Here is a 17,014-nt window from a genome sequence, read left to right as displayed (position 1 = left end):
ATCAGGTTTCACTATCAAATGTCCCTTTTAACTTGATACCTGGCAGGCAGGCAGGCGCCAAGAAGGCATTCTTGGGTTTGGAGGCATGGAGTTTCCAGAAGTGGTTCACCAGCTGCGTGATGAAACTACAGGAGTCTCCCTCCAACTGCTTCTGAGGTTCTCGCCCCTCATCTGCTCCTTCTAAGCAGGAGAAAAAAAAATTATTAACGACGGTAAATTGAAGATGGAATTTAATTTGTTTTAAGGTTAACTCAGGTCAAGGAAGCTTGCCTGGGGAGGGAGTTTCAAGTGGGGCCCCAATCAATATGCCAACTATCCCTAGATTCCAGCAGGCACATCTAGGAAAAAAACAGTCTGGGAAAGGAATATCACAGAAAACAGTGATGTTAGAATTAAGTAACAGGGGGAGCATTCAGGATCTTACAGCAGAGTCAGAGATCTGAGGTCCAACTGTTCGACTTCTAAAACCTAGGGGAACATCTTAGACTTTCTAAAAAGATTCCTGGATTATAGTATTAGAGGAGGAACAGGATGACGACAACCTGTGGGAGCATGTGAATAACAGAACCGTAAAGGCATTGATAAGCTCTATTTGATGAAAGCCAAGCAGGTACGGTACCCAGCCAGCACGAGGAGAGGAGGAAACAGCATCAAGCGCTGAGACAGGCTGCTACTCATGTTCATAAAATACTGGCAAAAGAACAGCGCCAAAGCAGAAGATATGATTGATTCTCTTACTTTAAAGCAACCAGGGCACAAGCTTAACCTTCCCCTGAAGATTTTAAAGAGACAGTAACTTCAGAGCCCGATTACATCTGATGTCCAGAACACTAAGTAAACTCAAGAGTAACCCAAGGGGTAAGCACTGGAAACAGTATCTATTTATTAAAATGGTACAACTCTAATGTCAGAAGCCCTACAAGCTATAAAGACGAGCCAGTGAGATCCCTATCTCAGAGCACGAAGTCCATCAGAGGCCAGAGAGAACTACGAGAAGATGAGAGAGTGAAGAAGATGAGCAGGCAGGCTTCAGGGCCGCGGCCACACAGGCCAAGTTCACCTGTTTCCGTCTGGGGCAGCCTGGACTCCGTGAAGTGCACCAGGTTGTTAGGGCGCGTGACGGCGATGGAGCGCGCCGTGACCACCAGCCTCTGGAAGACCTCAGGGTCCAGATCCTTGCCTTCTTTGCTCGATGTGTTGAGACACTGCACAGCTTTGCTCAGCAAGGCCTGATCCTACAACCAAAGAATCACAGAGGATGAGCCAAAGGCAAAGAAGGCCTGGGTACTAAAGCCCAGAGGAGAGAGGAACTGGCAGATTGTCAGGCTGGCGACTTCCTCTCAAGGGAACAGGTTAATTACCACCGACTACCTGAAAGAAACCTTCAGGGCAGCCCAACACGGTTCTACTTCTTAAACATAAAATGCTAAAGCCACTTAAAAATACTTGAAAGCCATGAAATCAGTATCAAAGTCTGATTGGAAAACCAGAACCAGCCAATTCTCCAGAATGGCAACATCCCAGGTTTCTTTCCTACAAAGTAATTTCTCTACAGATTCATACCAAAGCTGTTTCCAAAACTGCCTTTCCTTGAGAGGTTCAGCAAGTTAAACTCGCGTTTCTCAATTCTCTGCATTGGAGGCAGAAAAGCTAACCAAGGCATTCAGGCTGGTGGCTCCCTCCTCATGGATCTGAAATGTTGACACTCTTTTCTATTCATAGAAACTGGCCAAACTTACTGTCTTCCATTGCTACTTACTTTAATAGGTGAGACTCCCTCTCCCCAGACTTCCCTGAGTCTCTTTCACCCACTCACCAAATTCTTCCCAAACAAGTAAGCCCTCCTCCCTGAGGCCTGCACGGGACCCCAGGAGTGACAGCACCAGCAGTCCTGACCCGAGAGACATCCCTCCCCGTCCTCCAGCGAGAAGCCCGACTCAAATGTCCCTCCCCTCCCTTCCTTAGATCTTGTCGATTCTACTGATATAACAGGGGAAAAAAAAAAAAAAAAAAACGCAAACCAGGGGCCTGTTAGAGGCCTGTCCTCATTCTGAGTGGTACTCCTTTCTCAGGAGAACCTAGAGGCTACGTGGGTCTGACCTCAATGCTCTCCTCTCTCCGCCTGCCTCCGTGACACCCTTGCTGGCATCCAAAAGGCCAACTTACTTGCTCTCCCGTCAGTGCCACCACGTCCGCCTTGACAGGAGACGCCCCTGATTACCTTGTGGCTGTGGTAGGCTGAGCGGCTGGTATGCAGGCTCGCCAGAAGGCTCTTGGACTGCTGCTGGACGCTGGCAGGGGCTGGCAGGGACAGCAGCAGCGTGGCCAGCTCCTGAGCTGCGTTCTTGTTTCTCTCCTGATGCAGAAGACAGCAGGGTTGCCACTGACCCCACACCGTCCATGCAGGATGAGCTGCCCACACTCTGCCCTCCCCCTTCCCGGCTACCAGGACTAGCGTGGGCTCCATGGGCCGCAGGGAACAAAACAAAGAACTTCGAGATCACAACCCTCCCACGACATCGCCAGCAATCGAGACCAAGATCAGGACTCCTGCAACAGTGCTCTTTAATTAGCACTCGTCCTGTTTTACAGAACACTCCTCCATGGGGCCCTGGAAGTAGGACATAAAGCCTTAAGCTGAAGACTCCACTGGATCACCTTTGCAAATCAAGATCATGCTATAAATGTACTTGAGCTGAAAGGCTTTGGGGCCTCTGACCACTCCACTGACCTCCTGCCTCTTCAGAAAGCTTCCATGTGCTTTAAAAAAGTAACTTGCCTTCTCGATGATTGGGCCAACAGCAAAGCAGCTTTCCAGGGCTTCTAAAGAACTCACAACCAGCCTGGGGAGACAGAAAAGCTGGCTTGAGTACGAGAGCCCCCCTTCCCTCCGCCTGGTGCTTTAGCCTGCGCAGACTAGTCCCGAGGCCCTCAGGGACAGCTAGTGGATGCCAAATACGAAATCAAAGCACGGTAAGACCTGCCACCGGCACCACGCGTGGGGTTCCCTGTGTCACAGGCCGGAAGGAGCCTGGCTCCTGCTTGCAGATCAACCTGAGGCCACGCGCATAATCCGTTACTCAAAGACAGGGCTTTCCTTCCTCAAAGAGGATAAGGGCGCTTCCTTCTGCTGCCTGTGGCAGGGATCACGGAGACAGGCTTAACAGTCTCGATGTGACAGGACCCGAAGCTCAGGTGCCCCGAGATCAGTGGGCAAAGGGGATACACAAAGGGAGAGGTTCAAGCCATCTTCCTACACTGGGAGAGCTATACTTGACTTACACCTCCAAGAAAATGCACAAAAGCACTTCCTAGGAGTCGCCCAGTATGGGGAAGAGAACCAACTGGATTTTTAGGTTTATGCCAATCACGAACATTCAAAGGGTACGATGAAGCCCCTTTAGAAAACTGGGCAATTTTCTCTCAGGGAAGGATGAGAAACCCAACCACTGAAGGGTACCAAAGGAAACACTGCCCAGGGCCCCTCGTGTGCGTTTAAGGCAGCACAGGAAAAAGACCACCGTCGGGAGGGCTGAGGCTCTGGACAGACAGGGCCAAGTGTGGAGAAGGCAGCTGGTGAGAAAAAGGTCCAGGGGCAGAGGGCAGCAGGAGGAAGGGACCTGGGGCACAAGACCCAGGAGCAGAACAAGCTCCCTGGCTGTTCCGACGACCGGCCTTCTCCACTGACTCGGCGCCTCACGCCCTCCTCACCCCTGCAGAGGCGGTGGGGGAAGGCGGGGCGGCCGACACCAGGCGCGCACGTCCAGCCCCCCGCATTCTCCACGGGGACGCGGGACAGCTCTGCAGCCATGCAACGATGGAGACAGAAAGCAGCAGCAGGACTCGTCCACAGAAGCAGAATCAACGCAAAGCCACGCCATCAGTTACACGGCTCTCTAACACACACTCGCTCGTGCAAAGAAATGAAAGAGGGCATACTAACCGGTCCAGCTTGGTTAGGGACTCAGTTTCAGAACTTGGGGGAGAAGCAAAAGAAAAAAAAAGGAAAAAAATGTGAAGCTCAGAGAAACCTGGAAACACATCCTAAGCAAACAATATAAGAATAGAGTGGGAAGGGCGTGGGGAGACAGAGAAAAGGAGGGGCAGGGAGGCTGCTGGTGGGAGGCAGTGCTTCCAAGCCAGGCTACTCTTATACCTTCAATGTAAGAAATGAACATCTTACATTCTGAGTCACCGCATCTACAGCGGCAACCCAGCAGCTCCCCAGCACAGAGAAGCCAAGCGCAGTGCTTAAGAAGGCCACTGGGGGGAGCCCCAGGGGGCTCTGAACTCTGCTACAAGAAGCCTGGGACAGCCTCTTGGCAGCAGTGTTATTACCACAAGAAGTAACTGCTGCAGAGAAAGATGAAAAGATGATGAGATCACAATGAAAGGGAAGATTTTCCCCTATAATTTCAGCAAGACTGGATCCTAATCTCTAATTCTGGCTCAAGCATAGTCTGGTCAACAGCCTCTGACTGCTCCCAAGGGCACCTGAGCAGTAAGAGAAGGGAAGGGACAGCAGCCCCTGGGCAGAGCCCTGGGAGTTAGCCGGCTCTGAGCACACCGCCAAGCCCTGTCTGCTCATCAGGAGACCCTGTGTGTGCGGGCGGTTTGAAATCCTGAAAATCACAGGCCAGGCCTGGGACACTTAGGAGGGGCTGGGTCTCTCAAGACTCAGGTTCCGCCGGGAGAGTGGAGCCGGCGAGAACAAAGGGCTGCCCCGCCAGCACGGTACCTCTCCAGGACGGTGCCACCCGTGACGGCCGGGGCCGCCGAGTCGCTGTCTCCAGTGCCGTTGCTCTGGGTCAGGTTCGAAGGACAGATGTTGCTGACGGAGGCAGCAGGGAATTCTTCCGGAGGCTCATCAGGCCAGCCAAACTGCTCCTTAGTCTTGCCATAGATTTTCACAGCATCGATCATGGTGACGCCTGCTGGATCCACCGAGGCCCCAACTACAACAGGCACGAGAAGCCATTAGGAAGCATGATCTCTGACGGGTGACACCACCCCCTCCAGAGCAGACCAGACTGGTGTGGACCACGTGGTGAGCCACATACAGTTCACGGTCAGAAAGGAACTTTATCTCCTGAGACTTCAGCAGCACTTTCACCTGGTACAGATGCTGAATACGTGTAGACACAGTTCCATGAACCAAAAGTCTGCGAAGTCTCTCAGAAGAAGAGACCCCAAATACCAGTGCAGGGATCCTCTGGTGCTATCAGAATACCATGTTTCCCAACTCTCCCCCCAGGGAACACTCCTTTTGTTCAAAGCACAGATCATCCTCATTCCTACTAACAGCAACTGTTTCTGGAAGAAAGAGACAGGTGGCCAGCCAGTAAATGGTAGGGAAAGTTGTCAACCTCATGGAAGGCCCCGAGATGTCTACTCTGAGGCTTTAAGGGCACTGCTAAACACCTCTCGGTGACGTGTGCCCTGAGGCCCTCAACTGCACTTTCAGAGCGCTTTGTGATGTCAAGCGTTAGTCTCGCCACCTTTCTGCCTAGACAGGCAGGCAGCCACATCGGCAAGGTCACTCAAGCCTATAGAAACGAGCCCTGAAGTAGCTGCCCCGTCTCTACCCCTCCTATTCTCAAGTATGTCCCTTGCCTCCTTTATATCTCAAATGAAGCTCAACGCTTCCTGATGGCAGAGATCACAGAGCTATCAGTAGAGCAGGGGGACCCCAGAATCCTGGAGAGCCACAGAGAAGTGGCCCCTTGGTCAGAATTAATCGAGAGACGGATACAATCTGTGCCAGGAGCTGGGGACTCACTGAAGAGGTTCAGCTTCTTATCAGCCTGCAGGGCTTCTTCTCTGGTGAAGGGGAAGTCGAACCAGCGTGAGCGACTGAGGTTAAGCTGCATGGTTCTGCCGAAGATCTCAATGTACGACGGGGCCCGCTCAATTGCCTGGGTCCCAATCTGGATGCGCATGCCTGTCATCACCATGGTGCTGTTGTTGTTACTGATCTCAATGGTGAAGCCACCGGGCTGGAGGGGGGAGAGGCGCACATGGCAAAATGAACACAAGCTCTGAAGGGCCAACTTCCGGGCCTCCCTAAGACAGTGACACACGTGCGACCCTACACAAGACCTTTATCCTTTAGTTCCTTGGCAATGACTCCCTTGCTTCCAAGGACGGGAAACACAGGCAGGGAGGAGACCCTTCCATTTCAGGCTCCTTTTCTCCCCGGCATTAACCGCCTCCTGAGCCCTGTGCACGGTAACCCTGCTGGTAACATGGGAGCAGGACCCCTTCTGCATGGAGCTGAGAGTATCTGTTTATTCTGGGATCGTTAGACTCGAGTCAAGGGTTAGTGACTGTGAGTCTCGCACCCTGACAGGAGATGTGTTCCTCAAACCATACTGCTCGCGAGCCCTGCCTCCCAGGGACTGCACCCAGGGCTGTGCAGCCGGGCCTCACCTTGGTGTTGGCCACATACATGCCAGTGGAATTCAGCCGGTGCTTTATCTGCTGCGCGTTGTACACCTGCAGGAGGTCATTCCCACCGAACTCCACGTCGCTCAGCTGCTGGTTGTGCTCGAAGAAGTCGATGGGGAAGGCCACCTGGCTGGAGGTGCGGGCTGCTGTGGAGGGCAGTGCCGGGGGCCAGAGAGCACCATCATTAGTGCGGCCCCACCAACTCTGCCCGAGCTCACACACGTGCGTTCCAACCTTAGGCCAACTCGGGATTACACAGTTGGCATCACTATGATGCCTACACATGGTCAGCGGCCCAACAGTCACCACCCGCAACCACAACATGACCCTGCAGGGCAAAGAGATCTGGGGTCAGGATCCGGAACACTCACTCACAACAGGCTCTCTCAGAGCTGGCTTATCCAAAATAAACAAGAGAAACTATTTCTTTATAAAGGATGAGCTGCACAATTTTCTAAAACACAGGCTCTAGAACAGACTCCAGGGAGTGGGAAGAACGCTGTAATGATCTTTTCGCTCAGACCTGAATTCAAGCGTTCACTCCTGGAAGAGTCCTGCTTCACCACTCAGGAGCAAGACTCCCAGCTCGGACACCTATGACGGCTTCCGCACGGCGTGCGTGCGTGCTCAGTCTCTTCAGTCGCGTCTCTCAGTCTCTTCACTCTGCGACCCTGTGGACTCTAGCCCGCCAGGCTCTGTCCATGGGATTTTTCTGGCAAGAGTACTGGAGTGGGTTGCCATGCCCTCCCCTCCAGGGGATCTTCTCAATCCAGGGATCGAACTGATGTCTCCTGCACTGCAGGTGGATTCTTAAGCTGAGCCACCAGGGAAGACCTGGCTTCCACACTACTTGGTGAGAATGAACCAACTGAAGGATCTACTCCTCCGCCAGTTCCGTCCTGCCCGCTGCATCAAGTAAGCCACTTTCCCTAAACCCAGAGAAAACTATCTGAAACCAGATCCAAGAGAGCATCCTTTCCTGGGCACCTAGGAACTGCTGTCTGCAGAGGAGCGCCAACAAATGCTCGCCTGCACAGAAAGGGGGCGGCTGCAGGAGCCTCGACGCTGCTTCTGGCGAGCTAGCCGGCACCAGCTCTACCTTTATGAGCCACACAAGCAAGGCAGTCCCCGTTTCTTTCTTCTGTCACGCCACAAGGCATCTGCGATCTGAGCCGACCAGAGACTGAACTCACGCCCCCTGCCCTGGAAGTGCAGACCCTTAGCACTGAAGAAGGCCCAGCCCCACTGCTCACAGCTACCATGACCGTCTACCCCGAGTCCCCTCCCCGGGCACGCCTCGGCGGCGGCGGGGCCTTACTGATGGTGGCTGTCTTGCGCTTGCGGACGGGCTTCATGATGCTGATGACGCTGCTGGGCTGCAGGGAGGGCTGCAGCCAGTAGGAGGTGTTCTCCACGTTGGCCATGTAGATGCGCAGGCTGCCGTCCTCACACAGCAGGATCATCGTCGTCCGCTGCTGCTCGTTGCAGGCCGTGTGCCTGATGGCCACCATGTCCTGGATCTAGGAGGCGGGGACAGGCCGTGTTAGTTCCCACACCTACGGAACGAAGTTCCCAAGACCTACACAGACGAGGCAGAGAAGCCACTGGCTTCACGGTCAACGGGGGGAGTGCAAAAGGCTGGCAAAGAAAAGGCGTCTAGGAGCAGATTCTTCTACAGGTCTCTTGTCAGGAGAGCTGGGAAAGGACGGGATATACACGTACAAAAACAGGGCAGGGTCACGGTCTACTCAAGCGACGGGGGAACATGGCACTCACCTTTGCTTTGGCAGGAAGAGTCTTAATCTCCTGGATGAGAAAAGTGTCTGGTTTCACCATCACCACCAGGGGCACGCCTGTAGTCTGCTGGACACAGCACACCAGGCCAGGGTGGTTCATCACCTCAGACCACTGACACAGAGCGGGAGGCGCCTTGCTACCACCGTTGGGACTGCGGACGACAGAAGTGGCCGGGCAGGGTGTCACTCACCGTCTAACAGCTCTTTCGTTAGTAGTGAAGGACACCCTCACTACTACTGGACTCTCAGAGAAATATACCCACCCGAGGACTCAAATTACCCAGGAGCCCCAGTTTTAGTCTGAGCCACATGCAGTCTCACACACAATGCATGCCCCATCGGGAGTCCTGGTTCAGGCTCTCCCCTGTCTGAGGGGATCGGTGGCCCTGCGGGCCTAAGGCTAACAAGTGCACAGGCCCACGGAGGTGCCAAAGGCTGACAACCCATTGTCCTTCTAAGAATTTCCAAGCACATCAAGCTATGAATGAATGGCATCCATTTTATTTCACCCCAAACCGGCTGATTCACAAAATAGACAGCGGAGAGAAAGTGCTGTAATGGCTTTTCGGTGGCAGAAAAGAAAAAGAGGGGAAGAAACCGTAAACCTTTTCTGCCTCCTCCTTAAATAAAACACCCTCTACCTCACATACCCCTATCTTCTGGAAGCCTGATGGCAGCCCCCGCTTCCCCAAACTGCCACCATGCCCTGTGCTCTGACGTCACGTTCTATTTACTGATCAACCCCCACCCCAACCCCAACCAGAAGGGAAACTTCAAGGGCAGCAGGAATGTCCAGGAGAAAACTCTCTCATCAAATTAAAATCGCATTTGCTACCTTGAGTACAGCTTTTCCTTCTGAGTGACAGTGGCCCCCACAAACTACCTCCAGCAGCTTGGGGGGACAAACCATGCAGACTGGCCAACCCAGCGACGCTGGATGCTGCCCAGTTTAGAGATCCCAGGCAGGGAGGGGAGAGTCCCCGGGAAGGGCGAGCTCCCCTGTTGAACAAGGGGCGCTGTGGAAGTTCAAGGGTAAGTGCTGAGCCCCACCTTTTGATGTTGATGGAGAAGAGCTGCAACACCTCCAGAGTCGTCCTGCTGACCGTGGCCGCAAACGACCTGCCTTGGCAGTAGCTGAAGAACAGCATCTGCAACACGTGCGAGTAGTAGACGGACACGCCGCCGCCTGCCACCTGGCTGTTACTGTCCTGTCACAACAGACACAACACTCGCGTTAAGTCCTCGGGCCGCCTGGGCGCTGGCGCTCACTGCGGCCGGCCGTTCATTTTGTTTGTTTTTAATGTACTCGGGTGCTTTGCTTGATTTCCGGCTGCACTGGGTCCTCAACGATACATGCAGGCTTCCTCTAACTGTGAACACGGGCTGCTCTCTAGCTGCAGTGTGAGGTCTCGCTGCAGACCACAGGCTCTGGACACTCGGGCTTCAGTAGCTGCAGCGGCAGGCTCAGTACTGCGGCTCGTGGGCTTGGCGCCCCCACGGCGTGTGAATCTTTCCAGACGGGGATCAAACCCACGCCCCCTGCACAGGCAGGTGGATTCTCAACCACTGGACCACCAGGACGCCCCTGGTCATTCACTCTAGACCGTAATTAAGGGCTCTCATTCTCTAAGCGTGAGACCCCCGTGGTAAATCCTAAAACACTATGAGAATAAAGGAGCGTCAAGTCTAACCCTTAAGAACTAGAGCTTTGCGGTCACGTAGAAGTTAAAGGAGAGACACTAAGAGAGCCGCTGGCTGATGAGCCCCGGCCCGGGGGGAAGCGGCGCCGCGTGCCCTAACCTTCAGGTCCTCGTGGTTGACTTCCAGCACGTTGGTGACATAGAAGGGCCCCTGCTGGGCACTGCTGGCCTCCTCCATGAGCTGCGTATAGATGTACCCCGCCGAGGACATTATAACAATGATGTTCTTCCCCTCCTCGTTGAAGAGGAAGGTAACGTCTCTTATCTTTGAGCTAGGCAGGAGAAAGTAGAAGGCTGGACTCAAGGCATCCACCGACAGGTCATAAACCTGCGAGAGAAGAGAGGTCAGATGAGGGAGGTCGACCTCAGCCCCAGGCCCACACGCTCCCGGTGCGTGCAGGGAGCGGCAGGGCTGAGGGAGGGCGCTCCTCCACTCAGCACACGCCCGTCAGTGCTAGGCGCTGAGCACACAAAGATAAACAAGGTCTCTCTCCACTCTCTCTTAAGGAATGAGCAGAGGAGACACATAAACAAACGCTATACCGAGAACAGCAATGAGGAGCGGTGTTCTGAGTACAGCAGAGACTGAACCAGAATCAATTCTCTATCACCTATACACGCACAGCTCCTGCTCAGCAACAGGACAGAAAGTAACGAAACGTTAGGGTTTTTTAATTTTTCATGTCTAAAAGAAGCTGGCACACGTAATGGAGACCATGCATTCTGAATTTAAAAGCAAAACCACCGTAAGACCAGACAATCAAAGAGCTGTACCTATACCTTGACAAAGTCTGCGGTGACGATCGCTAACTCGGTCTGTGAACCAGGTAACCACACGGCTTTGATGATGAAGTTCCCTGTGGCCAACTGGGGGTGCAAAACCAAGTGATCCGAAACGGAGCCTGAGCTACTGAAGGTCAGCACGTGGCAGTCCTGGACATGGGTGGAGGAACAGAATGGTTAAAAGGCGATCTGGAAAGTAGGCTAACTCACTTCAGAGTCTGACACTGCCTTTTCTTCCCCGGCATTCCCCGCCTCCAGACAGTACTCAGACTGTCGAGTAACACATTCAGCTGTCAACACACAAAGCTTATTTCCAATAGAAGAGAAATCTGGATGACGTGGAAGAAATTCAAGAGACTTCTTTCGTGTTCCCAATGGCTTTTAAGTTCCAATCTCAACAATGAGTAAGAGAAAGTGGAGCTAAGAACAGGAGAGAAGGTCACAGTGACCTATAGCTCAACAGAACCAAACTGGATCAGGATTACCTTCAGCCCACAAACGGCCAGGTAGTCCTCTTTGCAAGGATTCCCTGTGAGGCTCAGCACAGTGAAGGGCACCGGGGCAGAAGCCAGGCGGGTCAGAGTCAGCTTCCTTTTGCTGGAATCTGCTTGCTTCAGGAGAGCTGAGAGCTGGAGGACAGTGATCTGCCAGGGAATAATTACCGATTTATTCTCAACCCTCTTCCTCTCAGAGAACACCAGCAGTAACAAAAGCTCCTTCACTAGAGCTACTGATCTGGAGGCTGTTTTTGTGAGCAAGTCTCTTCAAAAACCCAAGACCAGTATCAGCCTCTATTTTCTCTGGCTTAAAGAATGGCATGCCTTCATTTCTTCTTTCTAGAGGTGACCAAAGAAGCCAACTCCATAGTCTGTCCATAAGACACTCAACGGTCCCGTATACTACTGTCCCTTCTTGTTTTTCTACGAAAATGTTTTTGAAAGTCTGTTAGAGCTACTTTTATCTCTAGTTTCTTTTTCACTTAATGTAAAGATAAAACAAATGAAGACGCTGGAAAACAGAACAGCTTAAGACACTCTAACTTCTCCTGTTCTATAAAATTCCATAAACTTCCTTGGGTCTTCAGGAGGGCTGGGAGCGCAGGGAAGAACTAAATAAGGACCACTGAGCCCTCCTAGGAAGACTCTCCTCTCTCCACTGTGTCCTCCAGCGTGGCTAACCTGAGAAAGACTGCAAGCCACACTGTCCTAGGAAACCTCCAGTCCGTACCTTGCCTAGGGGTTTGACTCACAGAGTGGGAATTGACTCTTTAGTCTCTGTTCCAGTCATACTAGTTCTGAGTCTAATAAAGTAACTCAGGGTTCTAGCAGAAAAGCTTGTTGAGATCTGTCCCTGAAGCTTTGCTAGAATTCAGAAAAATAGACGTTTTCCTGGCGGGCCAATCTGAGTGTTGTCCCCTATGTGTTCTGCTCGGCACCTCAGACAAGCACGATCTCAAACGAGAGGGAGGGGACTGGAGGACCCACCTTGCCTTTCTCGTGGCTGACAGCCAAGTGCTGGCGGCGCCCGTGAGGGGAGGAGAGCACACACATAGCCACCCTCCTGAGCACGTGGGCGCTAATCAGCTGGCGAATGGTCTGACCCTGGTCTCCGCTGTAATTCATCCGAACGTTCTCAAAGGCACCTTCCTGGGAGCCTAACGTGGGAACCTGGCAAAGACGGATGCAGAGAGAGTAGGCAGTAGTAAGGCAAAATAGACCAAGTGGATTCATACACACACTGTTCATATGACTGAAATAATGTGCAATTTACTCACTAAAGAGCAATAGTTTCCGATTCGTAATCCATGGAGAGTTAATTCATCAAAATTACCGTCAGTGCAATAAGAACAATGCAGTAAGTGCTGCACAGAACTAAATTAACGTGAGTGCTGGGTTTTTTTAAGTGTTAACAAGCGCCTCTGTCTTTCTTTTTAGGCCAAGCCACACAGTTTGTGGGATCTCGGTTTCCCAACCGGGGATGGAACCCAGGCCCTCAACAGGGAAAGCACTGAACCCTCACCACTGGACCACCACGAATTCCAAAATGCCCTTTAAAAAATAAAATGATAATGATGATAGTGTTTTTTTTCATTGATTTACCCCAATAAAATTAAAAGTCAGCAACCTTATGGATCACCAACACCATCCCAATATTTTTCTAGCTTCATCTTTAGTATCTGCAAGTCTAAAACCACTGCTCTAAAACTGTGACTGATTTTTAGGGGAGGGAGGTTGGCCACTGCAGAATCTTAGCTCCCTGACCAGGGATTAAACGCAGGCCCCCTGCAGTGGAAGCACAGAGTCCGACTGACTGGAACCTAGGGAATTCCCAACGGTGACCGATTTTCGGTAAAACGTCAGAATATCTGTGTGTCTGTCTGTGTGTGTGCTACCAAGTGCCCGTGTCTCCCTCAGAAGCAGTCACCCTGTGAGATCCATCCGTGCACCTCACTCATTGTTATACTATCCTTCCAGAAGTGCGCAAGTTTCCTTTCTCCTTTAACGCTGGCTGCCCTGGATCTTCTCTGCCACACACAGGCTTTCTCCAGTTGTGAACAGGGGCTACTTCCCGCTGCGGCGCTCGGGCTTCTCACCACAGGGCTTCTCCTGTTCTAGACCATGGGCTCTAGGCTTGCAGGCTTTGGTAATTGCAGCACATGGGCTTAGTTGCTCCCACATGGGGGATGGCAGTTCCCAGACTAGAGATCAAAGCCACGTTCACTGCCTTGGCAGGCGGGTTCTCACTCACTGGTCCACCAGAGAAGTCCTACCGTTTGATTTTACACAGCTGCTTGAGAGGCTGAGCAGACCACCCCAGGAGTCCTACAGTCAGTGCCGGGCAGCAGGCGTACAGTGGACAACGACTTAGAATTCAGCACCCACGTCACAGCAAGAACTAAAGGAAGACACCTAACAGGCTCCAAGCCCAAGAGGACAGCATTACCTCTGCATGCAATGTCAATCTCGAGGGAGAAGACACAACAAGGGGGCCTTCTATTTTACATACAGAAGACATTCCTAGCTATTAAAATTGCCCCCAAACGTCACTCCTCACCCACAGGGGTTCACAGATTTACGTGAACTGAAAAGGAGACTTATTTGCTGTTGGTCCAAGTGACCTCCGATTCCCTCCGTGAGAAGACGTACCCCACATGCTGTTTTTCACATTGGATGTCACAGGTTCTTACAGTCTAGGCTCTGAACGCCCACAGGTGACTTTCTAAGGATGCAACTCGGAGCATCGAGCGCCTCTGGCTTCCCAGCGGATGTGCTGGCTCCCGCGTGCCCCTGGCCCCGACGCTAACCACTCACCATCAGCTGGTCCGTCATCTCGACCGCCTTGTCCACTGTGTGCAGCTCCCGGAGGGCCTGCTGGGCCCGGCTGCTACTCCCCACTGCGGACGCCTGCTGGAAGTTGGTCTGAATGGCATCCATGAGGAAACTGAGCATGTCTAACACGAGAGGAGCGAAGGAGAAATTGGCCTGAGAAAAATCCAAATACACAAGTGAAAAAAAAAGAAAAAGAACGGGTCACACTCATCATCATGTTGCCAGTAGCGACCTACAGAACCCAGGACCCGGCTTCCTCACTGCAAGTGTGTGTTCCAGCCCTCACTTCACTCTGTCCGAGCGCTGGATTTGGTTCCAGTCAGCATGCGACTGGGTCACTACACCAGGGGCCCCCTGCTGGTGAGCACTGCTTCCACACACCCACCGCGCAGTGAGACATCCAGAGCGCGTCCAGGCATGCACCCCTCGGGAGGCTGAGACGACCCCCACCCAACAACCACCCACCGCTTTCTGTGCCCTGTGCTGCAGATGAGGGGCCTGCACCAAGAAAGGCTGCCCCGGGGCATCACACAACTAAAACCCACCTTCACACAAAGCCCCAAACACTCCTCAGCCACACACTCCCTATGACGCAGGGATGGACCACACACACGCCTGCTATTCACGTGCTGGACATCAGCAACCTTGGAGGACAAAGCCACCACTGGTGGAGCAGGAAAGAGGGCGCCGTGCCAGGCTCCACGCTCTGCTCCCACGCTGTGCGCCGCCGGAGCCCACCCAGCTCTGCGGCTCCTCCACCAGGGCCCACCTGGTTCTGCAGCTCCTCCCACCAGGGCCCACCTGGTTCTGCAGCTCCTCCCGGCAGCCCTCCACAGTGCGGCACAGGCTGCTCTTCTTGGGCTTCTCTTCGTCAGCAACCTTTCCGTCGCTGATGGTGACCTTGGCCTTGTCCGCCGGGGAGGTGCTGGTGTGGCGCACGAGACTCTCTGAAACCCTGGGTTCAGTCTGAAATGCTGACTCCTTCATGGTGGAGCTCATGCCACTGCTGGGAGTTCGCTTCACCAAAGCCTAGGGACAGGAAATGTCACAGGCCCCCACTTTCTTGTCACAAGCGCAGATGAAATACTGCCTAAGATCTCAGAGGAAAAATCTGACTCAAAGGGGAGACTGGCTAACCATTTAAAGAATATCCAAAAGCCTGAATTCTAATCTTTGTGGTATTCACCTAATAGCTAACACTTCACCCACTCATAACGACAGGTCTTAAAATTGGGGTAGGGGTAAGGTCTTTGAAAAAACTGCAAGATCTCTAAGGATACTGCAAGTTCCAGTTCTAAGTGAAGTGTTTAGGCCATGACTATGCAACTGATCATTGACAGAATCAGAACTTGGTCCTTGACCCAGGACACCATGAGGGTGACGTGGGAAGTTCCCAGTTTGGCTTACACATCTGTATCCCTAACAAGTCACCCTTTAGAGCCAAGAGAATGTCCTAATCTCTCACCAAACAGCTGCCATCTTCTTTGGCTCCACAGTCACAGAAGAAAGATCCATACTTGGCGTAGGAAATCTCATGATCCTTGTGGCACACCTTGGCACATACCGTGCACACGCCCACCCCATCGACCATTTTGCAAGTGTGACAGTGGTACCTGGAAAGAATAAGAGCCAGGCAGTGAGTCCGGAAGTCCCCAACACCAACCTGGAAAGCCCCACCAAAAAGGAAAAACCCCTCTTACCAATGCTGGTTCATGAATTCTTTCTGAGTGATGGTAAAAGTGCAGAGTTTATTGCAAAGGGAATCTTCATCCTTCAAAGATAATAAATTTTTTTTAATCAGAAATACATCCTTCCACACAGGCACCCACAAAAACACACTCTATGGAAAATAAACCACTGACTTCATAAATGACTAGGAGAAACCTATTCCAGTTGGAGAGAGCTTGCAGGCTATAAATGTGATGTAATTTCAGATAAGACCTTAAGGTTTTGTGGCTAAGAAAAAAAATAAACCTTACGCTTTCTCTACAACGCAGCTCACACCATCCCCCTGAAAAACTCTCGTCTCTGAAACTCCACTTTGGATGCAACAGCCAGTTGGAACTGCAGGACACGTGCCTCCAGATGGGAGAAGGCCCAGGCTTATTTAAGGGTCCTTCCTCTAGGAGGCAGAGTCCTACCACTTGTTCTGCAGGCCTGGAGAATCAGCCTGGCATTAATCATGAAAGCTATGAATAAGCAACAAGGACTGGGCAAAGTCCTGAAGCTCACAGGAGCTAAAAAAGAAGGCCAAAGGCCTGTTAGCGTGAGCACTGCAAGTGGCGGTCAGCCATGACTGTGGCGGCGACCTCACTTACTGAATCCTCGGCCTGGGAGTCTTCCTCTTCCACCGCCAGCTCCTCCACCCAGTCAGAGTCCACCTCGATCGCCCGCTCTTCCCCATCCACAGACAGGTGACTCGGGCCTTGCCCGTTACTCTGGCTCAGGGCATTGGTGACATCAGCCAAGTAAGACATAATATGGCAGGTGCACTCTAGGACCATCACGTGCTATAAAGAAGACCACCACACCATGAAAGGTCAGTTCTCCACATTCCATTATCATGCAAATTGTGTTTTCTCACGCTTTTTCCGATAAAGCTCAAGATCAAAGGAACAGCACAAAAAGCAGAGAAGAAAAATAACATGTTTTAATTATCTATTTCCTTAGCTCTTCGCACTACAACAGCAAATGGCTGGCCAATAAACTGCACGGGACTTCCCTGGGGGCCAGTGGTTTAGGATTCAGCACTTCCAATGCAAAGGATGCAGGTCTGATCTCTGGTCAGGGAACTAAGAGTCTATATGCTGCATGGGGTAACCAAAAAATTTAAAAACTTTAAAAATTAAAGAAACTGTACTGAATCAGTATGATTCATCCCTTAAGCACAAAGACAACTCTTTAAAAAATCATAAAATAGGGCTTCCCTGGTGGTTCAGTGGTAAAGAATCCACCTGCC

At 52.1% G+C, this 17,014-nt stretch overlaps 1 protein-coding gene across 5 annotated transcripts in view; it reads right to left on the bottom strand.

The window, feature by feature from the left end:
- The window catches only part of UBR4 (ubiquitin protein ligase E3 component n-recognin 4), a 137,815-nt gene that overhangs the window by 69,088 nt on the left and 51,713 nt on the right, over positions 1-17,014 (bottom strand). For 2 of the 5 annotated variants that reach the window (XM_027522083.1, XM_027522100.1), the window contains exons 35-55: positions 16,374-16,565; positions 15,756-15,826; positions 15,521-15,668; positions 14,857-15,084; positions 14,038-14,208; positions 12,211-12,393; positions 11,212-11,370; positions 10,724-10,876; positions 10,044-10,271; positions 9,294-9,451; positions 8,224-8,395; positions 7,766-7,967; positions 6,430-6,593; positions 5,780-5,996; positions 4,739-4,955; positions 3,944-3,976; positions 2,780-2,843; positions 2,222-2,356; positions 1,061-1,235; positions 271-354; positions 40-180 (exon numbers count right to left, since the gene is read on the bottom strand). In XM_027522083.1, the coding sequence (XP_027377884.1) occupies positions 40-180; positions 271-354; positions 1,061-1,235; positions 2,222-2,356; positions 2,780-2,843; positions 3,944-3,976; positions 4,739-4,955; positions 5,780-5,996; positions 6,430-6,593; positions 7,766-7,967; positions 8,224-8,395; positions 9,294-9,451; positions 10,044-10,271; positions 10,724-10,876; positions 11,212-11,370; positions 12,211-12,393; positions 14,038-14,208; positions 14,857-15,084; positions 15,521-15,668; positions 15,756-15,826; positions 16,374-16,565 (3,295 nt within the window). The remainder of the gene's footprint in view (positions 1-39; positions 181-270; positions 355-1,060; positions 1,236-2,221; positions 2,357-2,779; positions 2,844-3,943; positions 3,977-4,738; positions 4,956-5,779; positions 5,997-6,429; positions 6,594-7,765; positions 7,968-8,223; positions 8,396-9,293; positions 9,452-10,043; positions 10,272-10,723; positions 10,877-11,211; positions 11,371-12,210; positions 12,394-14,037; positions 14,209-14,856; positions 15,085-15,520; positions 15,669-15,755; positions 15,827-16,373; positions 16,566-17,014) is intronic. The other 3 variants (XM_027522092.1, XM_027522088.1, XM_027522107.1) reach the window with 3 other exon arrangements.

The sequence above is a fragment of the Bos indicus x Bos taurus genome, chromosome 2 (assembly GCF_003369695.1).
Source record: "Bos indicus x Bos taurus breed Angus x Brahman F1 hybrid chromosome 2, Bos_hybrid_MaternalHap_v2.0, whole genome shotgun sequence".
NCBI lineage: Eukaryota > Metazoa > Chordata > Mammalia > Artiodactyla > Bovidae > Bos > Bos indicus x Bos taurus.
The sequence above is the reverse complement of the archived record's forward strand: the minus strand, read 5'-3'. Positions and strand labels throughout refer to the sequence as shown.